We start from the raw sequence: 21,091 nt of genomic DNA, 5'->3' as shown, positions 1-21,091 counted from the left end.
GTGATCCTAACTGACCTAAGACAGGGAATTTTTTACGAGGACTAAATGTCAGGAATTATGAAAAACTGAGTTTAAATGCATTTGGCTAATGTGTATGTAAACTTCCGACTTCAACTGTACAACCGAAGCATGTCTTTAGTGAGTCCGCCAGATCAGGGGCAGTAGGGGTCTGAATTAGACCATTTTCCTGTCCTGCTAAGCATTCAAAATGTAATTAGTACTTTTGGGTGTCAGGGCAAATGCATGGAGTAAAAAGAACATAATTTGCTTTAGGAATGTTGTGAAACAAAAGTAGTCAAAAATATAAATAGAAAGGAAAGTACAGATGGCCCAAAAAACTACTTAAGTAGTACTTTAAAGTATTTTTTACTTAAGTACTTCCCACCACTGAAGGTGACTAGGCATCAGGGTATAAGATAAACAGAGTAGCAGCAGCTTGTATGTGAGTGGGTGTACGTGTGTAGTCCGTATAAATGTATGTGCATGTGTGAGTGAGCAGATGGTGTGTGTGTGTGTGTGTGTGTGTGTGTGTGTGTGTGTGTGTGTGTGTGTGTGTGTGTGTGTGTGTGTGTGTGTGTAGGGCCCTGTGAGTGTGCATAGAGAATAAAAGGTCAATAAAAATACAAGGTTAACTCCGATAGCTATTTTGTTAACTATTTATCAGTCTTATTGCTTGGGGATAGAAGCTGTTCAAGAGCCTGCTGGTGCCAGACTTGATGAAGGGGAAGCAGAGCTAATAGTCTATGGCTTGGGTGGTTGGAGTCTAACCATTTTCCAGGCCTTCCTACCACACTGCCTGATATAGAGGTCCTGGGTGGCAGGGAGCTCAGCCCCAGTGATGTACTGGGCTGTCAGCACCACCCTCTGGTATAGAGGTCCTGGGTGGCAGGGAGCTCGGCCCCAGTGATGTACTGGGCTGTCCGCACCACCCTCTGTAGAGCCATGCGATCGAGGGTCGTGCTATTGCCATACCAAGCAGTGATGCAGCCAGTCAAGATGCTCAATGATACAGCCAATGGTGGTGGGGGGGGGGGGGGGGGGGGGTTGAACAGTTGGCCACTGGACAGACAGACTTTCTTATAAATATTTGAGATAAGACACACAGAGAGAGAACCCAGAAAAAAGATATAAAAGAAAAAGTCAAAACAAGCACCTAGACAGACACAGACAGACACAGCAACACAGACAAACACAGATAACCCCATACAGACAACAGAGATACACTAAAACTATTCAATTGATTTAATGCCAGACAGAAATATCATGCTGTCACCTCGCCCTGCAACTGCATCTAATCATATTATTAGCTAGTGCGGCAGATAATAACAGCCTGAACATAACTGAGTCAGTGCTGGAGGCAGGGCACGGCTCATTCAGCCCTGTGTGGAATATAAAAACAAATTCAGAACTACCATCCTAGCTCATTCATTTTTACGATGGTCTGAGTCACGATACCTCTGTGTGGGTGTGTGTGTTCCCCACCGACCCCCAAAATGATGCTGCGATGCAGTACCGTACCTTGATGAGATGTTTGTTGACCCATTTCATGAAGGTTTTCTTCTGCACCCTGTCTCGCTCATCTGGAGAAGAGGGAGGGAAAAGGAGAGTTCATTAAATAACAAGTACGGTGCAGCGTCATTCCTCAGAGCTGTATTATTTAGAAGCACAGCCCTGAAACATTTCCAACGGCACTGAAACATTTCTGTACCGAGGCTGTCTGGGAGTGCAGCGTTCAACCTGATTTAACTGGGCTAGATGTCTGGTGCAGGCCGCGCGCTACTCAATGTACTTGTCTGCGATGGAGGGCTCAACAGTAATGTCTGCTGCTTTGGTAGTTTCTGGGAGAATTTCGCCTCGTCACACCTCTGTTTTGTAAGAGCGCTACGTTTGTTGAGTGTTCGTGACACTGTCACTGTTTGTGACACTGCAAAAATCTCCATATGGATACAGCATAGGATGCATGGTATACTGCAGGCACACACGCATGAACCCCCCCCCCCTCCCGCCCGCACGCAGGCACTCCAACAAAACCCACACACCATGACTCAGTATTTAATAAAGCAGAGAAAAAGCTACATATTGAGCTGGTCAATCCCAGCTGTAGCCGCAGAGACAGGGCCAGGGGTCTTAGCACAACGCAGTAGCCTCCCAGCCCATTTCCTTTGCCGTCTGTTCTGAGCTCAGTCCAGACCACGTCACCTAGAGGAGTGACCCGACAATGCACTGGACAGAACCTGACGACAGGCTTCGCTGCTGTTATCTCCTCCCCTCCCCCACGTGGAGCCACTCATTCTCCTCATATCCGGGTCTCTATGTATGACATGCAGATGGGTAGCTTTGCTTTTCCCGCCTTCCCGTTCATATCTGACTCACTCCATTGGCATGCCTCTTCCCGCTTTCCCCTGGTTGTTACCATCAGGCAATGTTAGAAAGGATTTAAGTTGTGGACCTATTTAACAGCTAACATGATTTGAACCACTAACCAAAAGTCACATTCCAATCGTATATCTTAATGAGAATATATCATATTTGGCTATATTCACACTTGTCTTTTTTAGCATGGGCAACTAGTGACTGCTTTCTCCCCTTCTCTGCTCCAACCAATCAGAGAATAGTTCCTGCTGGTATTTCCCCTACTTGACCTTGATAGGCTCCATTGTTGATGTGGTTGCCAAGGTGACACTATAAACACAGTCGCTATGTGGGGGGGAGGATAGGTTGTCTCACTTCCTCTCCTCAGATAGGCCCACACACACACACACACACACACACACACACACACACACACACACACACACACACACACACACACACACACACACACACACACACACACACACACACACACACACACACACACACACACACACACACACACACACACACACACGTTCCCATTATAGTATGTAAACACAAGTGGTCTTAGTGAGCTTTTATATCAGCCTTCAGGCTCTTTGTGATAATGACAGACTGATATTTTAGTGTGGAAACGCAGGTTAAATACCTGAACGTGGTCAAACCTAGCGGGGCAAGGTAACACACACACACACTATATGTCTCATTATGACAATTTTACTCAGGGGGCACGCCCCAGGCACACACATTTGAACACAGTCTTGCTAAACAGTTGACAGAAAAGCATGCCTTGGTTAACAAACCTGCCTGGTAAGCTGGCCTAGCCGGCTCAGTGGTAACACATGGCTTTCTTTGTGACATTTAGGTGAGGCTGTGTCTTCATCAAAACCGGGTATTGGTGACAGTATATTAAACAAGCACGGCGCCCCCTAGAGGTTGGCATGGGAATTAACACGATACCCCACATTGGCAACTGCCAGTGGAAACACATGCCCATTGCCAAGGGCAGAGCCTGTAAACCAACAGGGTTGACTGTGTGCTGTGTTTGTATGTATGTGTGACAGCCACGGAGAGGCACGCATTCCACCACACAGGCAGACATTGTTCAGCAGTATACCCCCCTCAACACCATCCAAAAACAAACACACAAATAATGTGCGCACACTACCACTACTAGAGTGAGTCTTCACACTGTAAACATTGGTCGATATAGTGCACAAATAGCTCAAGGTGTCAACAGTACAACACACACACACTACAATATACTGAACAAAAATATAAACGCAAAGTAAATTGTTGGTCCCATGTTTCATGACCTGAAATAAAAGATCCCAGAAATATTTCATATGCACAAAAAGCTTATTTCTCTCAAATACTGTGCACAAATTTGTTTACATCCCTGTTAGTGAGCATTTACCCTTTGCCTGACAGGTTTGGCATATGAAGACGCTGATTAAACAAAATGATCATTGCACAGGTGCACCCTGTTCTGGGGACAATAAAATGCCATTCTAAAATGTGCAGTTTTGCGACACTACATAATGTCTCGTGTTTTGAGGGAGCGTGCAATTGGTATGCTAAATGCAGGAATGTGCACCAGAGCTGTTGCCAGAGAATGTAATGTTCATTTCTCTACCATAAGCCGCCTCCGACGTTTTGGAGAATTTGACAGAACGGCCAACCGGCCTCACAATCGCAGGACCACGTGTAACCACGCCATCCCAGGACCTCCACATCCGGCTTCCAACAGCCACCCGGATAGCTGATGAAACAGTGGGTTTGCACAACTGAAGAATTTCTACACAAATTGTCAGAAACCGTCTCAGAGAAGCTCATCTCAGTGCTCGTCGTCCTCACCAGGATCTTGACCTGACTGTAGTTCGGCGTCGTAAACAACTTCAGCGGGCAAATGCTCACCTTCGATGACCACTGGCACGCTGGAGAAGTGGGCTCTTCACGGATGAATCCCGCTTTCAACTGTACCGGGCAGATGGCAGACATGGCATTGTGTATGGCATCGTGTAGGCGAGCGTTTTGCTGATGTCAACGTTGTGAACAGAGAACCCCAACGCAACGGTAATGGGAGTCATAAGCTATGGACAACAAACACAATTTCATTTTATCGATGGCAATTTGAATGCACAGAGATATTCAGTGACGAGATCCCGAGGCCCATTGTCGTGCCATTCATCAGCCGCCATCACCTCATGTTTCAGCATGATAATGTACGATCCCATGTCGCAAGGATCTGTACACAATTCCTGGAAGCTGAAAATGTCCCAGTTCTTCCATGGCCTGCATACTCAGACATGCCACCAATTGAGCATGTTTGGGATGCTCTGGATCGTCAGCATGTTCCAGTTCCCGCCAATATCCAGCAACTTCGCACAGCCATTGAAGAGTGGGGACAACATTACACAGGCCACAATTACGCAACCTGATCAACTCTATGTGAAGGAGATGTGTCACGCTGGGTGAGGCATAAGGTGGTCACCAGATATTGACTGGTTTCTGATCCACACCCCTACCTATTTTTGTAAGGTATCTGTGACCAACAGATGCATACCTGTATTCCTCAGTCATGTGAAATCCATAGATTAAGGCCTAATGAATTTATTTCAATTGACGGATTCCCTTATATGAACTGTTGCATGTTGCGTTTATATTTGTTTTATTCAATGTACAAACACAGGACACACACAGTGACGGCCTACACGCAGACAAACGTTTTATTGAGCCTATGTAAATAACACTTAGCTACTATACAGTGCACAACACATGCATACACTACACATACGGTCTCTTACACACACACACACACACACTGACCTGCACAGCACATGATAGAGTGCAGGTGGGCATTGAGTCTGCACTCGTTATGGTAGTCCCGCCACATCCTTCTTTTTACCGTTCTATCCTTCTGTATTTCCTTCCTCTTTCCTTCACCTGGCTTCTAAAACCACTTCCTCATTTCTCTCCCAGTGCAAGTCCACATGTGATTCCAAAAGTCAGGTAGCACACCAGAGAGAGGCAATGTAAACAAGTAACTATTCCGCAATCCCAGAACAAGAGTAGTCTCTCTCAAAGGAAGTCCACGCGTCTTATTCCAAGTCAGGTAGCACACCAGGGAGAGGCACAGTACACAAATTGCTATTCCAGTTTCCACAATGTCAAAACAAGAGGATTCCAATTAATTTGATTCTCCCAAAAACACTTATTGCAAGGACTAGTCTCCCTGCGTCTCAGGCAAGTAGAGGGACTTATTTCTGGGTTGCCTCTTTCCGCCTGTCGCTCCCTCGTACCCACTCTCTTTCCGCCGGTCTTGCGGTCGCTGCCATTTCAAAACTCCTGACCAGCTCTCTCGCCGGAGCAGTCACACGTGTGTGTCAAAGTCACAGGCTGCCCCTCCCCTCCGGCAAATAAGGGCCGCCCCTCCAACCCCTCCCTCTGGTTCTTCCACTCTTGTTGTCTCGCACTCCCTCGGTCACTCCTGTCCCCTGCTACCGCGCTGGTCTGAGGCACAACCTTTCGTTCACTCTACTCCTGGTGCAGGACTGACACCTTGTGCTCTAAAACGCAGCTGTTGAGCAGTGGCTCTGCAGACAAAGCAGGTTCAGAGATGCGGTTCTCTCTCTCTCCGCCTCTCCCTCCCGCTCTCTTTAAAAGTATCTTAAGGCTGCAGTCCTCTGGTTAAGATGTGTACGCTGTCAAGACGGGGCAACAGCGGGTTGAGGAAACTGTCTGCCGTTCACAGTTGGAAACAAGAGTGTTTTTCCTTCTTCAGTCCTCCAGAGCAAAGGAAGGAAGTAGTTGTAGAGAGAGATGGTTTATCAAACTGTGGTTGAGGTAAATAATAAGGAAGTCAAAAAGAGAATGTGCTGAAGTGTCCCTTTATGATGATGTCATCCACTCAAGCAATCAAGCAAGCGGCAGACTCCAGTGTTTAGATTCCAGTCTGTTGCCATGTGAACACACACAGCTCTCTCTAACAGAAACCAGACACTGCTAGCCCTAGACTGTAACCAACATCAATATAATCTTTTGCTTTTTCTTTCCTCTTTCTAGGCCTGGGAACACAAATTTGCCACAATCCCAGAAGAAACCCCCTGGCTGTCCAATGAGTGTTCTGTGTGTGTTTAAGACCGCTCGTCTGATCACAAAATGATCTGCTGAGCTTGTGATGTCATCTGATGAGACAGACAGAGACACAGAGAGACAGAGAGACGCTACTTCAGATAATCATAATAATCTGAGTAGCTGCCTTGGTCAGTGACAAAATGACACAAATATGCTTTGGGTCAGGGCTGTAGTGTGTACGAGGAGGTCTATTGGAGAAATGTCCAGATCAGATTTCTTGACTCCTCTCCAGTCTGGTTCTATGCAGACTGGCACAACACCAGCTAGCTACAAGTGAACAAGATGTGTCTCGGACAATCACAGAACGGGACAAACACACACTTTAGTCTTGGCAATCTAAATCCCCAGCGTCGACTCATCCTTCATTGTAACCCTACTGATAGCTACTCTGAGGTAAAATGGACTTTCTATGCCTGTGTTATGTGGTTGTCCCACCTAGCTATCTGAAGATGAACGCACTAACTATAAGTCGCTCTGGATAAGAGTGTCTGCTAAATGACTGAAATGTCAAAATGGAGCCCCCTTTCCTATGACTAAGCATTCCCTTGACGCAACAGCATTTTCAGCTAGCCTATTCCTACATCCCTTAAAAATCTGTCGATGTTGCCTAGAGCGTCTCAAAACCTTTCACAACGCCAGCCCCTAGAATAATTGCCATGCTTCCATTTAAAAACTGGAACAAAATCAATAGTCGAACTGAAACGGAGAGTGAGCTAAAACAGCCGCAACAACCTCGCTTCGTAGAACAACAGCGTGACGGCATGTGAACATGTGACCGGAACATTGACATTATCATTGGGAGTCTGGCAGTCAAGGGTGACGTCACAGCAATGGCTGCTCTGGCCAGACGCCGGTTTTAAATCTGTATGGAACTACTGAGACCAGGTAAAAACCTATAGTTTAGCATACACAACAGCTGGCACACAACAACGCCTAGACGGCCCCAACAAAAGCAGTGACGCACGCACACACACTCGTGACACACAATGACAACACGCTCCGCCGGAAGAGTCCACACACTCCTCTCCTCATGTCGATGATGCGTCACTCAAGGAACTGTGTTTCTCTCCTCCTATAGTGACCTCTTTACTCTCTCCGCATATCCAATCGTCAGCTCTCGTTCTCTCTTGTCCTTGTGCTTTCCCTCTGCTCACTCCATCCTTGTTTTCAAGAGGACTCTCTCTCCTCCGTTTTTAGAGTGAGAGCGTTGTTCATTCGCTCCGTTTCTCCCCCGGCCCTCCAAACTATAAATACCAGGCAGAGCTTACGCTCTTAATACCACGCAGTAAGCTTATCCCTCGCTCCCTCCCTCTCTTGTTATCACGTCTAATCTCTCCTCTTCTGTCGCTTCGCTCCTCAGTCTCATTCAATTAAAACAGAGGAAGTCCCCGCTCCACCAAGTCTTCTCCTCCGGTTGTCAAATCTTCTTTTTCCACATCTCAGAGTGGGATCCCTCTGTTTCCATTTCACTTTCTCCGTCGTCAAATGTCAGCGTTCATCACTCTCCGTCTCCGTCAGCAGTGGCACATCTCCCTCCTTCTCCCATCTTTCCCCCTACATCCTCTTTGTTGTGAACGTATAAACCAAATAAACAGTCAATTAACTCCTACAGCAAATCTAAATCAACCAGACCAACATGTGAAGCGATATTCCCCAAAATATCCAGCTGCAATAATCACAAATATCCAAACCACTCCTGTATCGGGTAACAGGTTTTGAAAGAAAGTGCTGATATTCCGCTCCTGGCTGCTACATAATCCCCCCCCCAGTTACCAGGGCCCCCCTGGCAGCCCTCTGGAGGAGCAGTCATCAGATTAGCACATATTGAATTTGGGCTCCTTGTGACTTTGGGCAGTGTAAACCTTATTAGGAAGAGATGCTGTGTGTATGTATGGGATAACCTGCACTATAGGGACGCAGGTTGTTTGGGGTTATAAGGTTATGTTGTAGGTTGTTTGGGTTCGTAAGGACGGTTATGTCTGCTGTCGATTAGTCAAAACATACACAGGTGTGTTCTTTGAACTAAAACAATGTCCTTGTCAATGCCCTTTTTCACAGGTAGGAGGTAATATAGTATATAGAGAGAGATATTTTAGAGGTACTGGAAGGACATTTTGCTTTTTGAAAGAGACACGATACTCAGAAATCTAGCTGACAGGTACATTGAAAGGCTGAACAGCCCCTGTGCAAAGTACGTTTGATCACATAGGCCAGTGTGTTTTGGTGAGAGGAACCTTTAACTTAGAACGTCTGTCATAAAACAATCTCCCATGCTCTGGCCGTTGACCAACGGGGTAAGTAAACCTCAAAACGGGAGTGGTGGAAACACTAAGATGGTAAGACTAAATGTCCATTAGGGCTGACTTAACAATGGTGGCGTGTGATCATTTATTGCCCTTCACAAACTGGAGAGATGATACTTTTAGCTCATAATGGGTTAGCCTGGGCCTTGTAGGGAGATCTGATCCTACGTCAGTTTTAAGGAGAGGGAAGTACTACTTCAAAATGGCGAGAATGGCACGATTGTGGTCTGGCACAAATAGGTTCTGAGGGACACCATGACACACACATTGTAACTCAGAATTGATGTGATGTCACCTCTATTCAATGCCAAGGTCCTCACAGTGCATATATGCTTTGACAGGATAGGGATGGTGTGTAGCCTAAATCCCTTGAAGGGATACGTTGGGATTTTGGTAATGAGGCTCTTTATCTACTTCCCCAGAGTCAGATGAACTTGTGGAAACCATTTTTATCTCTAACTTCCTTTATACTGGACACTTAGACATAGAAGTGGTATCCACAAGTTCATCTGACTCTGGGGAAATAGATCATCCCGACGTATCCCTTTAATAATAATTAATAAACAAAATGGATATCAGTGAAATCACTGTAACTAATTGGTAGGTCTGCCATTACTTATTACTTCTGGGAACTATCATCATCCTCCCTCCTCATGAGGGAGAGACATTAGAAAATATCTTCAAGATAATGTGGGTTTTTGGTAACAGAATTACAAGGCAATGTTTCTTAAACTTACAGAAGGTAAAACATTTTTCCAAAATGAAATATGTGATATTAGTTGGCAGGGTTCTATACGTCAACATTACTGTGTTTTAATGCATTTCTGATACCTTAAGACTTTTTCTGGTTTTGCAAGACCCCTTTTTCCATCTGTTTATCCAGATATCTAATATTTAAGATGGAAAATGGTTTAAACATATGCCTTAATTCCCCCCCCCCCCAAAAAACACTTCGCTTTCATTTGACACCCAATTTGATATGCTCCTACTGTATGAGCTTCACATATTGGTGCTCATGGGTCCTTTTACGTGGAATAGCCCCTATACATACACAATACACACTCATGCAAGAGCACAAACACACAGCTCCCCACCCTGCCCATCACTGTGCTGTGCCACGTCTTGCTTGCTGCTGCGGCTAAAAATAAAGCCAGTGCGCCAGTGTCACAAACACACAGCTCTGTATCAGTCTGTACCGCGCTTTAGCAAGCCTAAACACGCAAGCCTGCATCACACGCACACACAGTACCACCCACACATAGCCCCAAGAAATGGCACACAGCACAGCTTTCCTATCCAGTCCCTTTAGATAGATAGTGATCGTAGGTTCCTGTATAAATAGGAAGTGGCAGTAGGAAAAGGTCACTCTTTCCAAGGCATCCCTGTAGAACACAGAGGTGGGCTATACCTCACCGTTCCTCCTATCAACCCAGACAGTCATGTCACGCTAGATATTATACTCCTGTGACTGAAGGATATCAATTAAATCTTCCAAACAATTAGCAAAACGTCCTTGCCACCAGCCACTGTGGTCCTTTACGGCTAATGATTAAAACTTCTTCAGGATCGGACCCGTTTTTTCTATTTTCACCTAAAATGACATACCCAAAACTAACTGCCTGTAGCTCAGGACCTGAAGCAAGGATATGCATATTCTTGGTACCATTTGAAAGGAAACACTTTGAAGTTTGTGGAAATGGGAAAGCAATGTAGGAGAATATAAACATTAGATCTGGTAAAAGATAATACAAAGAAAAAACCAACTGTTCTGTGTATCATCATCTTTGAAATGCAAGACAAAGGCCATCATGTATAATTCCAGCCCAACTGCAATTTAGATTTCGGCCACTAGATGGCAGCAGTGTATGTCCAAAGTTTTAGACTGATCCAAGGAACCATTGTATTTCTGTTTAAAATGTTGTATCAAGACTGCCCAAATGTGCCTACTTGGTTTATTAAGTGGCCTATTCTAGCATTAGCCACTATCAGTCACTTATCATTGGGATTATAGATAGTTGGACACAGACCAAATGTGATGTATTCCATATCTTGTATTAGGCTTTACATTAAAGGATGTATGTCTCTTACAGGACTGCAACGGTACAACAACATATTTGCCATGGTGTTTACCCTCAGCTCAGCATAAAATCAGCCACATGACGGGACTGAGTTGCTTGTCACCAAAGTGACTTTCTGTTCACTGCATTAGGTTACACGATATTACAAAAAGCTGACTTAAAAACAGCCGTAAGAGACTTAACTGGCCAACTCATACAGTCCGTGACAAACGAGACCGTCAACTCCAATGAACATTATTTGAATCAATGGCACATGACTGGTAGCAGCTACGCTGTGAAAAGGCCAAATAAGGAGAACCGTGCCAGAATGACTCACACCGGTAGAGATCCAATCCGACAAACACTGTCTCAGTTTAAAAGAGAATACACAACTAAATTCAGACTAGCTAGCAGATAAAACATTTATTTGCTCTCTGAAAAGTAAGCCGTTTCTCAAACTGAAATCTAACAGAAAGAAGCGACATACTGTCATTTACATAAAAATTCAAAAAACATTGACTAAATGCTGATCATCCCCTCCTTCCAATTCCAACCAGCAACACAGCAGTGAACAAGCTATCATGCTAACACAAGACATGCTAACAAGAGACACCACAAAGGGAGAAGTCTAAAGAGGAAGTGGGAAGCCAGGAGTGTCACTCCGAACACCCTCCCTCTCCTTATCTGAGGAGGATAAAGAGGCCGCATGGACAGAAGGAGATGAGGAGCGCATCTCTCTCCTCCCCCCCCAGTCCTATGTGCTTTAAGGAGTATATATACCTGGTATAAAACGAGGGGTACGCCGTCGACGGTATAACCACACCGCGGCCGCAGTGAAGTAGTGAGCAGCCACCACCAGGATGGGCGTGATGACCGCCGGGTCCATGAGCAGGTCCATTGCTAACCACTTATGTGCCAACTGACCCAAAGTCAGTTTGTTCTTCAAAGAGTTAAACGACAGTGACCACTTCCAGTGTCCAATACCAATCCCAGGTCTGTCCTCAGACGGGCAAGTCCGTCAGCAACAAGCTACTGCGAAGAGTTTTGAAGTTTCTGCCTCAGCCTGTTAGTTAGAAGCATCGTCTCGTTTCTCTCCTTCCTGTTCTCTTTTTTGCTGTGGATAATAGTCGGCTGTTGAATAACCTTTTTTCTCCAACTTTTCCTCCTGAACACGTAGCCTCAATGCTGAGAGACTAATAACCTTTGCCAAGTTCTTCTCTCCATTGGAGCTCCCGCCCTCTTTTCCTCAACTCTCTTTTTCGCTAGCCCCTCTCTCGCACTCGTACAGTGAATTCCTTTCCCCTGAAACAAGCGCCCGGCTTTAAGCCGTTGCTCCGACCACACAGTATAACAAAAAAGTTAGTAGACAGGATGAAACCGTTGGGGTTCCATCGCTCGCTAGGGAGGAAACCACACGGGAGATAGACTTTCCTGTCTGCGTGTGTCAGTGTGAGTGAGTGTGATTCAGGTCGCGTGTCGGGGTGGCATTTGCGTGAGAGCATGCTGCCATCTCTGAGTGTTTACCTCTGTTGCTATGGTGAGCCAATGTCACTCGTACCGAAATGTATTAACGGCTATCTTTGAATGGAAGTGTTCCGACTGCCGGTGACTTGATGTTCAGAGGCTGTGGGTGGGTTGACCACATGTGTGTGTGTGTGAGAGAGAGAGTGAGTGTGTGTGTGAAATTTCGGAGTGTGAGAGATCACAACATGAGGGTTGCTAACTACAAGGGTAACTATGCTGTACTGTGTGTGTGTGTGTGTGTGTGTGTTCATGAAGTCACGATATGTGAGACATACCGTCTCAGTGAGTCAGCATGGCAGGGGGACAGTGGGTAGAATAGATAGAATGGCAGGGGGTCCTCGAGTTACTCACGCTTCACAGAGAACCGTGTGTGTGTGTGTGTGTGTGTGTGTGTGTGTGTGTGTGTGTGTGTGTGTGTGTGTGATGTACACTATGTAAGTGCATGTATTGCATTTGTAAATGTTCTCCTGCATGCCAACACCAATGTTAGAGGCAACAACCTCTAACCGAATTGCTGAATCACATGAAGATTAATTGTGTGTGTGTGTGTGTGTGTGTGTGTGTGTGTGTGTGTGTGTGTGTAACACAGTGTGATAAGACCTTTATAGAGTAAAAGTGGGCAGAACATCACAGTCACCAGTATTTGAGAGACATCTTGATACCCAGGTGTTCAGCTTGTGGTTTTCACTATGACTGTCACACGCCAGTCTACTCTGGGAACTTCCCGTGTTTAATTACCCACCGTCCTCTCTGCATCGAGCCAATCACGTCAGAATCCGAGAAACATATCTAAATGCTAACCGCCACTACGCTTCCAAACCAAAACCCTAAGATGTAAACCTGTAATACAGAGAGAGACAACTAGAGAGAGAGACCTAATAAGGTAACGTGTCAATGTTTTAGTAACAGCCACAAATCTGAGGTCAGGGTGTGAAACCACCACTGTGAGACAGAAGAGGCCGATGCGTGCGAGTGCAAACAGTTACACGACACTCAAACACCAGATCTGTCACACTAGTTGAATAGCCACATAAAACACGGTCAAAAACATGCTTCAAATAGTTTACTAAACAGTAGAGCTACACCGCAATCAGACATCCACTGATCTGAACTTCATCACTAGTAACCCCAGAAATATCTATTCAGAACATCGGAATTTTCATTTATAGAGCCGACGAAAGACAATCGAAATAAACAGATCTGTGCAAACTCAACTAAACTTTGACATCTGCATTTTCTAGACGCGTGGAATGTGTGTGTGTGTGTATGTGTGTGTGTGTGTGTATGTGTGTGTGAAAAAAGCCAAAAGGTACACCCATTCAGGAGCAATGTAAACACGCGTAGAAGACTGACGTGTGTGATGCAATTACCTCAGCTAACCTCTCTGGGCTTGATGGTCTGTAAGTGCAAGACCGTATCCACTATACACTGTTTACACTGCCAGATTATCTAAGTGAATAGTCTGACAGCCAAGAAGATGAGTCTGCGAGAACTAAGTGTCCCTGACCTTGCTGAAATATCAAACAGAATAATCAACACATGAACAGAAATTATAATATGCAGGAGGTCAGAAGCGCATGCCAAACGTACACACACACACACTCTCTCGACAGGCGGATGGATGCACATTGAGTGAATGAGCGGAGCAGTGTGTGCCAAACACTGGATGCCATGAAGTCAGGGCCTCAAACAGTGTCTGTTTCAAAGCCCCTCCACCGGAAAAGGAAATGTTCACTGCTGTGTGTGGCTACATCACACACACACACACACACACACACACACACACACACACACACACACACACACACACACACACACACACACACACACACACACACACACACACACACACACACACACACACACACACACACACACACACACACACACACACACACACACACACACACACTCGACCAATGAATTGAGTGTCTCATTGGACAAGGAAGGTGTGGAGATGTCAGACTACTGTACGGGCTTGGCACAGAGAGAGAGAGACACAGATGGAGAGATGGAAAGAGAGACGGTGCGGAAGGAAATAGAAAGACGGGGAAGAGATAGATGATGTTGATCGAGAGAAGGAGATCGAGGAGATGGAGAGGGGCCAGAGAGAAAGAGAGACACTAGGTTGTCATTGTACGGCTCTGTGCTCTAATGGCTGTTTGTGTTGGGTTGTGAATGACCCATTTCATACAGAAAACATAATTCCCCTCCCACACACACACACATCGTTCATTGTGACCACTGACCAGTGTCATGACGGTCCCTGCTGTTCCCACTTCCAACATTATCAGTCCATATTTTACTTCCTCAATCAATAGCCGTGTTCAACTACTCATATTAACTGCACGAACCGTACTATTTGTGACGTAAATTGAGTATATAGTATGCTTATTGGTCATAGTACGGATATAGTTAGCATGCCAAAAGTTCCCGGATGTCACACTAAATTCGCCAAAATATGAAGTATACATGCAGGGGACACTTTTTCAGTACATTAGGGCCCATAATGCAATTCTTCAGGAAATGTAGGTGGCTTCACATTGTGTCCAGATTTGAAGAAAATGGCGGAAAATATGCAGCCGAAGTACAACGAGAGCGGATAAACTAATTATGACAAATGTTAAGAAAATGTTGAGCAATGTAATAAAGTAATGACTTTAAAAATAAGTTACATTACACGTTATGTTGGCTGACAATTTGTTAACTACACTATCCTTATGAACCACATAGCATATCATTACAGCAGTATGTACCGGTATGCTGTTAGCTAGCTACCTAACGTTAGTTGGCTACATCTACATCAAATTTGCCAGTATATTAACTGTAGGCTAACTAACTACCCAACGTTTATTGACTTGATTATTCCCGTCATAGCTTAGCTAAATTGTATAGTCCTTGTGCGTTCTCAATGGACATTCGGGTGCTTTCGTAAATTTGCTCTGGCTATCTACTCCGATTTCAGAGCACTCGTCTGAGTGTACCAGAGTGTACCAGAGTGTACCAGAGTGCAGAATAATGAATTTACGAGCGCTCAACACCCGTTGAATATGGCTGGTGTCAGTAAACGTCGAGGGAAAAAGCGTAATTAAATCGTTGCCATCAGCACAGTTACAATCACCAACACTCTGGATGACATAAACTGCCTAACCAGCTCTACTAGGGTGAGTAACATGGTCAGTGGTCTCGTTTGTGTCTGGAAGTAGCTAGCAAGCTAGCCAACGTTACAATGGCAGTCAAGCACCCAAGCTAAGGTCAGAACGCTCAAATCAACCCTACTCCTCGGGCTGAGAGTCCAGAGTGAGCTCTGAATTTACAAACGGACAATCTGACAGTGCTCTGAATTTACAAACAGACAATCTGACAACGCTCTGAATTTACGAGCGCACTCTGGCACTCCAGGTTGAATTTAAGACACACGAAGTCGTAAACGTCTAACTAGTCATTTGTTACGCTAACTAGCTAGCAAGAGGTTGCACAGCAACATCAACTTCCGGTAGATAGACGAAGAGCTCGTACGCTCAACTGAAAGCATACTGTTTGTTTACAGTATACTAAAATGAACTAATAGTATGTAGTATACAGCATGTTAGTATGGCTATGGTCTTCCTTTCCATTCTTTTATTTTTCCCGTCTCCCCCCCCCCCCCCTCCCCAACTACCCTTCAATTGCTTGAGTCCGCAGCATCCTAGGGAGTCCGCAAACAAGGTCACCCTGACATACAAGACCACACACACCTTGCCTAGTTAAGTAAAGGTTAAATAAAAACAAATAAACACCATTAACTGACACATGCCCCTCGCCCACACAGAAGCACATGGGGACAGACTGTGCTCGCATGAACACTGTGTATGCACACACACACACACACACACACACACACACACACACACACACACACACACACACACACATATTACATTAAGCGCTGCAGCTAAAAGCAATTACAATACATATCTATTAAAACCATGAGGTTTGGAGAGACTTCCCCATACTCCATTTTTCCCCCCATACTTCCTTTTCATCTTAAAATAGCCCATGGGAAACATGAGAATGACAGCAGCATGAGGAAGAAGTGAATGAGAGGGAGGAAGACAGACAGCAACAACAGGGCCATGACTCAACTGGCTTTGGCATGTCTTGTCAGAAGCAAAAAGCTAAACCAAGTCGCTCTTTCCCTGTCCCTCTGTCCGTCCGTCTTTCGCTCTTCCATTCCTCGGTTCATTTCTCTGCTCACCACACCCATCCTCTCTGCTGGCACCCCTCTATCTTCTCCTAGTTTCGTCCTCTGCTTTTCCCCTTGTGCCATAGATGCGGATCAAGCTAGCCCCTGAAATACAAGTCTTCAAATACAGTAGGCTAATAGCAATAGAATAGACACACGCAGGCAAACCTAAACAACATGGTATTAAATGTACTACAGGGACACATTGGTCATGTTCCATTCCGTTGGTCCACGAACCGGAAGGTCGCTGGTTCAAATCCCAGAGCCGGCAAAGGTGGGAAAATCTGCCGTTTTAACCCCCAACAACAACCGCTCCCTGGGTGTGGATGTGGATTAAGGCAGCCCCACGCACCTCTGATTCAGAGGGTTGGGTTAAATACACAACACATTTAGATTGAATGTGTTCAGTTGAGCAACTGACAAGGCATCCTCTTTCCTACTTCTTGGAATACATTATATTGTAGTAGTGTCCAGTCACCAGCTGTGTGGCCCTGACCCCTGCAGTGCCGCAGTGGCCCGGTGATCACTCGACACCTTCATTGCTGCCATGAGCACACAAACACTTCCTGAAGAGGAAACTGTGCCAGCCAGGGCCTTTCCCAGCTCCACACTGTTCTATTCAATACGCCAGCTTGCAAGTTTAGAAAAATAAAAAAAAGTGGGAGAACAGGATCTGAGGAAGTGGGGCAGAGAGTTTGATACAACAGGGGTTAAAAGAGTTCAGTTGAATACCACTGCTCTCCAAAATTGCAACAATGTATCCGAGTTTAGTTAACATGGTAGTACAGTAGGACAGTGTATTGTAAATGTTCAGCCTGCGGCATAGTGGAACGCAGGATGCTTTAGACACTGGAGGGAACTAGGGCTAATTCGCACCAAGGTAACAGCCTCAATTTCTCTCCAGGTTCATCCAGGACACGAGGCCCCTGTAATACCACATTCTACAGTTAGGGGGCAACATGGTTCCATTTACAAAAGTGTATACAGGCCTAGACCCACAGTGACAAACGCATAGAGCAGTTAGTCCTTTTTTGCTCGTCTCTCAGTTCTCCCGCTTCTAGCAAACTGTAACCGATATGATCTGCACAGCACAAACTGCAACAGGATCAAGTATAAAAAAGGATAAAGAGCTAACATGAAGCCAATCCGTGGCTTTACTGAGTAAACATACAGGTCTACGAGCCAAACACTAACAGCAGACACACAGAAAGAGATGGTGACGGAGTCAGGAGCCGAACACACTCTCCCTCCAGCTAATACAGTACACTTGTTTTCAGACAGGGCCAACCAGGCAGAAGCAATCACAGACAGAGTGGGAAGTCTGCATCATTAGAGCTTTGTTAAAAATCACACACAGAGCTAATGAAGGCACAGATAGATGCTGTAGCCAACAGTTCAGAAAATTGCCTGCCATGTCGGCAACAGATCTTCCGTGACAATAACACGGTCGTTTGTGTCATTACGCGAGTGGTCTTGGAACTTTTCTATATGAAAAAAATGAGAATAGTGCTTGCGACATCCATGGCACACAATCAAAGCAACAGGGAGGCATTTACAAAACAACCCTGCAAGTGATGAGCAGAGTGGGATGAGGGAGCGTGTTTTGACAGGGGTACTAAAAGGCGCTCTCCCTCCAGTGAGACAGAGCAGGCCCCACGGTGCCATTAAAGAGATTACAGCAGGAGATATGGGCTGCCGATAGAGTGTAATTACAACTCACACAGGAGTCAGGATTGGCCTGAGAGCGGTACCCTATGGAGACTGAAATGAATAGATGGAGTAGATCAGAGGTAAGTTGCCCCTAGGAATACTGACCTATGGTCAGTTGAGGTTTGAGGCCCTACTGGTTAAGGTTAGGATTTGGGGTGGGTAATATGACCCTAGATCTGTGATTGTGACTAACAGCAACTTCAACCTGGTTAGATGGTGGAGGCTACAGAGAGTATGACAAAGGCTTTGATACCAATTCCAGTTCATGTCAAAATGGAGAACGCTCTCCTACTCATTGATCGTGTAAAACGAGAGTATACTTGTACAAACCCAGGAAGTTAACAGAGATTCAGCCTGAATAAATCGATTTCTTGACCTATGTTGACAGACAGAGCCGCCGTGTGAGTGAAAATTAGGAACGATAGAGGAGAGGAAATGGAGGCGAAGATAAAAGGAGGAAATGGCATGAGGAGAGCGAGAGAGAACATCGCTTTGAAGTGAGTGATGATAAACCAGTGGTGAAACTGGCGTGAGGAACACCCATTGAGTCACTAGGATACAGAATGAGATTAGCCATCTGACATTTACTGTACGAGGCACTACAGTCTGAGGCTACATTCCAGTCACACACATCAATACTAATTGGGCAAGAACTAAGAGAGAGACAGATAGAGGAGGTGAATGACAAACACATTTGTTGGCAAGAGCAGAAAGGTAGAGAAAGCGGTCTTGTTTACAGGAAACACCCTTCTAGTTCCACAGTGTTCTCCAAGCAGGCAGCTCTCCAGTGGTGCTTAGCTCAGCCAGGGGAACAAACTAATCATCTCATAAGGAAACCCAGTAAAGTTTAATAGGCCTCACCTGGAGGTCAAGCCAGCAGGAATACCCGGGTCATGTTCATTAAGGCACCAACGTTTAAAAAGAAAACCCATTGCAACTGAAAACGGATACTTCTCATTGGACAAGCCCAGGTAGTCCCTCTTCCGGTTTGTCTTTTCTGGTCTGTTTGGTGCCTGATGAACAGGACCAAGTCTACTGTCCGTCAACCAGATGGAGACCCCAGAGGTAGCCAAGTCATAACAGAGTGTGTAAAGTGTCATAACAGGGGCATATCTGACGAGCAGGACCGTGTCAAAATAGGAAAGATCTCACCAGTGCATCTACATGCCTGACACTGCCTGTCCAAACAGGTCAAAAGTACCTGGGCTGGCGCCAGTGGAGAGACTCTGCCATTGCACCACAGTGTATAAACAAAGACAAGCCAGGCCAACTTTACCTGGGTCGCACGGTTTTCTGTTAATAAAATAGTTGCCGGCTAAATTGACCGGAAGAAAAAAAACGACGGCAACGGTAGGCAGGCTATCAGCGCATCACCCACCACGTTACAATGTGAGCTGGAGGCAGTAGGCATTATGAAAACATACTAAATGGTTTGAAACAGGAAACTTTTACTTCATATTATGAGACACGTGTTACCTTGCTTGAAAATCCGACCATAGAAAAGTGGGGGCAATTCATAGGCAGCGTGCGAGTTTCAAGTTTGGGGAAGCATATCATTGATCCTACCAGTACCGATCTGCGTGCCAGTTTAGATTTTCATGTGTGCATTTCTCGTGGAACAGTTTCATTTCAATAACACTTTTGTTTCTCAAACTCATTCTCAGGTGGTTAATAATAAAGTCTTAATTTAGATTTTCCTGTTAAAATATAATACAAAATATAAAATATAAATGGAACTCAGATTGCCAATGCAGTCGCTGGCCTATAACTTACAGTAAAAATACATAAAGCAGACAAATAAAAAATAAACGGTTCAAAATATAGCCTACTGATAAATTCCAGTTCTTTCAACCACATTCATCTCGCTACTCAGCCCGTCTGCCTCACTTTCTATCAGTCTTGACATTAGCTGCTGCTAGTGAAGTGCAACATTGATTTGATACAATCAACTTGACCCCGCCCAAAGCCGTCTCTAGCGAACTCGGATCATTGCATCAGCTAGCCTATTCTGTGACGTCAGAGGTCCCAGCGCACGTGAGCTCGGGACAGACAGCCGTTTTTGCGCAATGGAAAATGTATTTTATAACGTTTCCACTGGATATGTGGGATCATCAGATTATATTTTGCTCTTTCACACAGAGACAACTCGCAAATGATGAAATAAATCAAATCTTATTTCTCACAAGTATAGCAGGTTGTGAACTCAAAGAATGAGAAGGGTAAATGACTGTAGGCCTAATTAGTAATACAATGCATTAACATAAATGAATGTAGCCAAATGACGGGGATTAACTTTACATTGACTACTGGTGACATACGTAATGGGGAATTGATCAAAATAAACAAAAAAGGGCAAACAATTCACGTGAAACAATGAATACGCAAGAATTGGCGGGAGACTGGGTGGATTCTGGAGAGCTGAGCCATACACTCTGGAGAGAGACAGGTCTATACTCAAGACACATCATCTACACACATATTTTTGATGTTTTTCCACCGATAGCCATAACTCAATTATCAGCTGGGCCTTTTGCCACGCCTATAAAATACTTCCTCATGCCATTTCTCTCCTGTCCTATTGGTTTTCATATTAACTTTCGGAAGCCAAAAACACAATCCTAATCATATTAGCAACAGAACCTAGTTGTTGCATCTTTAGACCCCCCCCTCTTTCTAAATGTATAACTCTGATTTTCATCATGGTCATACAGTGCATTCGGAAAGTATTCAGAGCCCTTGACTTTTTCCACATTTTGTTACGTTACAGCCTTATTCTAAAA

At 45.0% G+C, this 21,091-nt stretch overlaps 1 protein-coding gene across 8 annotated transcripts in view; it reads right to left on the bottom strand.

The window, feature by feature from the left end:
* The window catches only part of LOC139559012 (microtubule-actin cross-linking factor 1-like), a 259,756-nt gene that overhangs the window by 158,096 nt on the left and 80,569 nt on the right, over positions 1 to 21,091 (bottom strand). For 6 of the 8 annotated variants that reach the window (XM_071374618.1, XM_071374625.1, XM_071374623.1 and 3 more), the window contains one exon: positions 1,519 to 1,580. In XM_071374618.1, the coding sequence (XP_071230719.1) occupies positions 1,519 to 1,580 (62 nt within the window). Of the gene's footprint in view, positions 1 to 1,518; positions 1,581 to 5,184; positions 6,404 to 11,632; positions 12,374 to 21,091 lie in introns of those variants that run through there. The other 2 variants (XM_071374619.1, XM_071374621.1) reach the window with 2 other exon arrangements.

This window comes from Salvelinus alpinus, chromosome 29 (genome assembly GCF_045679555.1).
Source record: "Salvelinus alpinus chromosome 29, SLU_Salpinus.1, whole genome shotgun sequence".
Classification (NCBI taxonomy): domain Eukaryota; kingdom Metazoa; phylum Chordata; class Actinopteri; order Salmoniformes; family Salmonidae; genus Salvelinus; species Salvelinus alpinus.
This window is presented reverse-complemented; position numbering and strand designations above follow the sequence as displayed.